Source organism: Empidonax traillii, unplaced genomic scaffold (genome assembly GCF_003031625.1).
Source record: "Empidonax traillii isolate 1590-97213 ecotype Southwest subspecies unplaced genomic scaffold, ASM303162v1 scaffold248:size1534464, whole genome shotgun sequence".
In the NCBI taxonomy this organism is placed as follows: Eukaryota; Metazoa; Chordata; class Aves; order Passeriformes; family Tyrannidae; genus Empidonax; species Empidonax traillii.
Window position 1 is genome coordinate 141568 of NW_020955441.1, and position 7118 is coordinate 148685.

The 7118-nt window shown below is 43.9% G+C and overlaps 1 protein-coding gene across 1 annotated transcript in view; it reads right to left on the reverse strand.

Annotated features, from left to right (window-relative positions):
* Positions 1–6525, reverse strand: part of PDE8A (phosphodiesterase 8A) — a 147754-nt gene extending 141229 nt beyond the window's left edge. The window contains exon 1 of the mRNA XM_027888926.1: positions 6080–6525. Coding sequence (XP_027744727.1) covers positions 6080–6145 — 66 coding nt within the window. The 5' untranslated portion in view covers positions 6146–6525. The remainder of the gene's footprint in view (positions 1–6079) is intronic.
* Positions 6526–7118: the final 593 nt, after the last annotated feature.

Genomic DNA, 7118 nt, shown 5'->3' on the forward strand with positions numbered 1-7118 from the left:
ACCTTGTGTTTGTGTAAAACACTCAATTTTTCCTGAAACTGGCACACAAAATACAAAAGCCTGAGGAGATCCCAGTAACCTGTGAAATGTCCTGATTTGCTCTCTCAAGGAGAGCAAACCAAGGAAATAAGGAGTTACAGAAACAAACCAATAAAGTAAAATTAAGGTGGGGAATTTAATCACTCAGGAGACAGGAAATTCAAGGCTATGGTACCCATGGCAACTACTATTTGTCCACAGTGTATGGAACATTAACCTTAACCCCATATGCGGAAACAGAAAAAATTCTGGGACACATCACGTATGAATGCGTATTTCATGCAGAGGGTACTCTGTGAGGGCTACTCTGAAAGCAATAATTAAATTTCCTGACTGCAAAGCAGGTAGGTTCATGCACAAGCAGCTCTTCTGAGACATGAGCTAACGTCATCAGAGAGAGCTCCCAGCTCCTGCCATGGTTTAGGCAGGGAAGATTCAATGTCTTGGTTTGGTCATAGTATCATGTCCTGTCTTATAAGCTTCTGGTTGCTGCTTAGATTTTGTTTTGAAAATTGCCATGTGTTGATTTAGGAAATGTTGTGATGTTTCTTCCAGTTGTTGGGTCAACAAGAATTCTGCATTTCTTGTTTGTTTTCCTTTTGAGCAACTAAAGCAACATCCGTCGTTCAACAAGGCAGAGGTCCAGTTCCTGCTGGGTGATCATTTTACTTGAATGTGAGAACTAGATTATTGCTGAGTTAGACAGCAAACAAGTTATCAAAACCTGAGAGAGTTTTGCACTTGTCTTGAGCTGAATTTTAACCCCTGGCAGAGTGAGGAGTCAGATTATTTACAGCAAGAGCCAAAACCAAAGCCAGACAGATAGACAGCAACCCTGTGGATGGAACTGCTGTCCTTAAGTTTCAATTTTTACATGATCTTGGACAACTGATGACTGGTATATCTATTTTTGCTAAAATCTGGAAGACAAGATCTATGAATATAGAAACAAATGGCAAAAGTAAAACAGCTGAGAAGACTAATTACAATCAAGTGCTAAGGGGAGCTATTGAAACCAGAATTCAATAAACATTACTATCTTTTGTCACCACCACAGGACACAGAAGCAGGCAGTCTGCTTGATTATAACCTACTGCCAGCTGACATTGCTACCTGCTATCTCCTCCTCAGGCCAGGCCCCTTGTGCCACATAATGAAGGGGAGGGAGACGTCTCTGCTGAGGTTTTGCTGCTCCCACACACAGCCTTGTCTCACACCTTCCCTAGGTGAAAACATGTGGTTTTAGGCAGAATTGGGGCCGAGAAGGGATTTCGGGTCCTGGTGCCTCAGGAAAATCTGGTGTCAAAGGCAGGATGTTGCATACCAGAACTTATTGGCAGCCAAACCAGGGCCCAGCACCTCCCACATCAAATTTTTCAGCAGGAGCAGGGCCAGACACTAATCAAACCCATCACTCTTAATAAAGCCATTTGACACATCCACAGCACCAACCAGTGTCGCTCAGGTCTGACCTCTGTCACCACTGCTTAGGCAGGTAGACTGAGGCCAAAATCCAGCCACGCACAGAGGGGCTGATGGAGTCCACCACGCAGCAGCACTCCAGGGCAGGTGTGGATGCCTGTGTGCTCTGGGGCAAGGGGTGCCTTTGCAGGTTCCCCATCCCCTCTCAGCACCTCACCACATGGGAGGTTTGGGCAGCCCTGGCCACGGCTGGGGGGCTGTTTGCTCAGATGGGGCTCCCTGCAGGGGCAAGGAGGGAGCAGAACGAAACACAGTAAAACACTCTCCTCCTGAGCAGCAGCATCCTCGCTCAGTACTGTGCCAGAGGGCCTCCGTCCAGTAGTTTTGGCCATATTTCACTGAGTCAAGGCCTCATTTATCTAGCAGCAATTCAAAGTGAAGAGATCTCCTACTGCGGAGAAGATTGGTGTTTCCTTCACCTGCACTTCAAAATAAGGGCGCTCACACCAGCTCCCTCTGCCGGGAAACCATCCCAGGGCTGTCCCAGATCACGGTCCTCGGGCAAAGCCAAGCTGAAGGCACAGCTGGGACAGGCAGCCCGAGTACACTCTGCACAGCATGGTTCACACCTGTAAGCTGGAGATGCAGCGAGCAGAAAGCAGCAATGCCTCTCCATGGCTGACATATTTAGAGGTCAGTCTTGCTGGGGCCATTCACCACCCAGATATGCCCTCGTTCACATTCTGCCCACCCTCCTACTTCTTGCTGAAGTTTCTGAAAACCTGAGTCAGCTTCAAAAGAGAGGCTGATGGCCCTCACCAGCAACAGCTCACAGGCTTGAAACTCCCCACGGGGCCAGAAAAGCCAGAAAGAAATAATTTTACAGGAAGGAAAAAAGTGTAAGGCACACTTCTTGCAAGTACCCGCCGAGGGCAACACGAGAAGGATGCCACAGTCAGACCACTCAATTAAGAGCCACATGGTAACACCAGCATCCTTCACGCAACATCCTGCTCCGGGGAAGGGGAGGACTCCCTTCAGCAGTGCTGCCCTTCACTCCTGGAGGCACAGGCGTGCTCCTGCAGCAGGGCTTTCATTGCTATTGCAAACCCCAGACCAGTCTCATGAGGGCTGGGCTGAAATCCCCGACCTCATTTCCAGAGAGCAGTTAGTAACCTTGGACTCTTCTCACTGTAAGTGTCTTAAATATGAGCTATTTCTCATCAGGGAGAAATCAGGATTTGATACTGCACAGAAATAAACAGCTGAACAAACCGAATCTTGAGAAATGGCCCAGCATATGTTTTCACAGAAGTCATGACAGGTTAAGGAATTAATCTGATCAGAAACCACCACAAATTCTACTTGTTAACCTAAATTGAGGCAGGTTTCAATACTGCTGGAAAATCCCACCCCACAAATGATTTCCATTTCTGAATCTCTGACGCGCTGTTTATGGAAAGGTGAAGAAGTGCAGTGATGAGGTAAATGTGTTTATGAATGTGTCACTGTTACCTTTCTACTCTAACAACTCACAGGAATTACTTTACCACCTGTATTTAGCGCTAATCAAGATTAGCACTGCTGGAGGAGGAGGAATCATTTCTGTCACAAAGTTTGTGCTAAGTCGAGATGTTTTTTTCTTCATCACATGAAAGCCATAGCCCAGGCAGACTTATTTGAAGCCTGTTAATGGCTAGAAGTATCCCTTTTCTGGGAGTTTGATTGTCTTTCTTACAAGTGCTCATATTTTACCCAGCACCTCTTCTGTAGAGCAGCAAGCACAGTCTGAGCTGCAGCAGAGCAGCAAAGTCAAAGCATTCAGCAAGCTCCACTGAACTGCTGTTTGAAGAGTTTCCTCAAAAGCAGCGCAAGCTACTTTGCCAGCTAATCTTTCCAGCCTGCAGCTACAGAGCAAAGCGTAGCTGTGGACCCGTGTCAAAGGTGCATTTGTTAACACATTTCCCCTGGAGTGCTAATTAACATTTACATCAAGTACTATGAGAGTGAAAAAGCTTCAACATAAAAACACACTGCAGGGAAATGCAAGGAGCAAATTTCTTCCTCGCTCTCCTCCCCGCCCCCCCAGATGCAGTGTTCTGTTTGCCCTTCAGGAGCTGGTGAAAATCCAGTTTGTTTTGTAATCTTCTGTTCTCTAAAATCAGATATTTCTGCAAGTTAATGACTAACCAGCTTCTTTTTTATTTAAAAACCTACAAGTGCATTTAAAAATCTATGAAAACAAGGCCCTGCTGGCACTGGTGTGAGCCAGCCCACGTGCAGGTCCCCGTGCCGAGCCACAGCACAAGTGCTTCCCCCTTTAACTACAGAAAATGACAGCATTTTATGATAAACATAAATACAGGAACATCCACACACTTTTGCTTGAGACTGAACCCTCTTAAACTAAACACTAAGACAGGAAACACAAACACTTGTAGCTGAATCTTCAATTGCCACATTTTGGGATGGCGACAAACAGGCTCTAATGAATAACATTTGTACCCACAATAAGATGCGAAGTTATTTGCAAACACAAATTTGCACTTGAAAGATGCAAAGACAGTTGCTGAGTGGCTGATTAATGAGCTATTCTCAATATTATTTCTCAATATTTATTGAGAAAAAATGTGCTATCATATTGAAGTAAAATTGTTAAGACTGCAACCAATATAACTAAAATATGGTTGAAAAAATCCTCAAGGTTTTTTCTGAAATAGGGTGGAGTTTTCCCCATTTTTTATAGTAAAAACTAGAAAATATCAGTTTCACAGAAGGAAAATCATATTCCATGAGCCATGAAACAGTAATATGTAAAACTTCACCTATTTTGTGAACTAATAGGCAATGAGAGAGTGCATGTTATTATTCAATATATTCTCTTCTGCCATAGCCATGCATCCTGCCCAGGCTCCCGAGAATTAAAATCTCAGTCTAAAAAAGTGACAGCATTCTTGAAACAAGGCACACTTGCAGATGTAGTAAAAATTGACTGAGCAAGTAGTTCCAGAAATCAGTTACTAACCCTCCACCTCCACAGGAATCAGGATCCAAGATGAACAATATACCATGAAAATACAGACTTTGATTGCCAGCTGGTCCAGAGTTCTGTGAACATATTCTGCTATTGTTGCCCATTTGCCAAATATTTGGGGTGAATAATTTTCAGCCTTGGTGTTTGCAAACTGCTCTCATTGTTTTGTCCCTTTTTTCTTTTTTTTTTTTTCTTTTTTTTTCCTGGTGTGTTGCTTCTGCCTTTTAACTGGATATCCAACTTAGTAAACAAAAAACTAAAAGCAGCAAACGGCAAATGCAACAGCAATGCATGTTTTTGTTAGACATACTCAAGTGAAGGACTCTAAGCACTAATGAGAACGACTGTCTGAGCAGTGCCCTGAGATGCACCAAGCGATCAATGCTGAGATGCATCAAGCGATCAATGCTGAGCAGATGTTCCCACAGGACAAGGTGATTGTGTTCCTTTCACTTGAACAGTTCTTGAAACCAAACATATTTTCATTAGATACACACATGTCTGTATTCACTAAGAATATTTTTTAAGAAGTAGCAAGCACTCAGACATTTGCAGATTGCCAGTTTCCTAAGTTCTCTGTCTTAATTTCCAGTAACTCCTATGAAGAAAAGGCAATTCTGAGCCAGAATGTAAACTGGCACGTTTCTGATGTGATCTCCCAGAGACTCCTTCTCCAAAGCATGAATGTCTGGACTGAAATCCTGGCCTCAGCACAGGCAACAGCAAAACTTCTACCAGTTCTCTCCAAAATTTATGAAGAAAACAAAGCCCGGTATTTTTGGGGAAACCAAAATGGAGGTAGAATGCCCAGCTCCCCAAATCATAATAGTTTAATTTCAAGTAACAGGATGAGATTACTATAAACATGCAAACCTGTCCAAATTGGAAATCTTTCAAATTTCAAGCACAGGAAACAACAAGGTTTTTTTTCAGCCAGGATGTCAGAGTTACCCCCGTGGTTGTGTGTGAGCCGAGGACAATGTTGTTACATGAGATCAAATTACAAACACAAGCAAACAGAAAACAATCTCTGAACGTCACTGTTCGGGATTTGACAAGAAGAACAGCTGACCCATTCGAAAGGTTAAATAGTCTCCACCAAGCTCTGGGAGAATATGAGGAGTTTGCTGGACACTGAGTTCCATGCAGTTAAATTGTCAATTTTTTTTGCCCAAGTTAATGCTTCTCTTACCCTATGCTTGCTATGGTTTTACTAAACCCATTTGACCTGCAAGTCTTACAGCAGTGGCTTTGCTAAAGTTACAAGAAGTTTCTGGGTTTTCCAAACACCTAAGAAAACTATTTTGGTAGTTTCCACAGCACAGAAACCTGTAGTTACTCAGATATTTGAAACTTCCATCCAGGCAGATGACAGTCGCTTAACCACACACATTACCATTTCATTTCTATGCCTGATGTTTAGCACAACCTTGCTCTGAGGAATTTCTGAAGTTGTTTACAAAGCTGATGCAGAGGTTGTATTCAGTCTGGTCCCAGGGCAGTGGTTTACTGAAGTCACTTGTAAACAGCAGAAAGAGATAATATTTTCTGTAATTGTGGGGGGAGAGGGGAAAAAGTTCTCACCTTGCACCAAGGACCATTAGAGACAGAGCTGGTTTCCAAAATATCTGCTCCTTCAATTTCTTCCATGTCTGATTAGTTGCAAAACCTCGTTTTCCAATGAAAAACACTAAATCACCCTCCAAGAAAAAGCAAACCAAGCCATGAGGCTCTGGTATCCCAGTTTGCGAAAGCCCTGCAGTAAGTCAGACGTCAGTTTTATGGTCACTTGTCTAATCCAAGGTTGCAGATACCGGTGCCGTGCTGGATTTCACAGAGCTTGGCCTTTCTTTTAAGCCTTGATTGTTCCTCTTGTCAGGCATTTATCTCCCTCAGACCTTCCTTGTGGATCCAGGTTTTCACATAACAAATGGCAAACGGTTACGGCTTCCCGGGTGCTATTGGAGAACTGACACTGAACCTCTGATCATCTCAGGAGAAGCCTGACAACAGAGTGCAATACATGGCCACACCTCTCTGCTGCCAGAGCTGGCCTAGACCATAAAATCAGAAGCAAGGTCACCCAGCAACCGACCATTCAACGTCACTACAGTAATAAAGCCAACTTACATTCAACTTATTGCTTGGCTAGATAAATATTCTTATTGGAGACAGAAGCCTAGGGAAGGTGGCAGGGGGCTAAATGTTCTGAGATAAATGAATTTTGATGGGCCACATACAAGCCCACAAAGCTCTGTCTGTGAACACTGTTGGGGTGAAGCCCCTCAGCATTTCTCCCTAAGGATGTGCAGATCCCTGTGCCCCAGCTGGCTGGGTGGGTAACACCCACAGGGTACCTTGCAGCAGAGATCACAAGTTCCCATCCAGGTGCCCTCAAGACCTGCATCTGCCACTTGCTCAGCTTAAAAAAGTTCCACTCACTCTCAGAAGTCTACATAAAATAGGGATGAAATTACAAAATAGCCTCCCTTCCCTTCCAGAGTCAGTAAAAATCAGCCTATACCACAAGACTGCCTACGGGAGCTTGCTCAAGCACATGGGATTATCTGTCTCAAGAGCAATCACATACCTAAAGGAGCACACTCAATTTAGGAAGTGACAT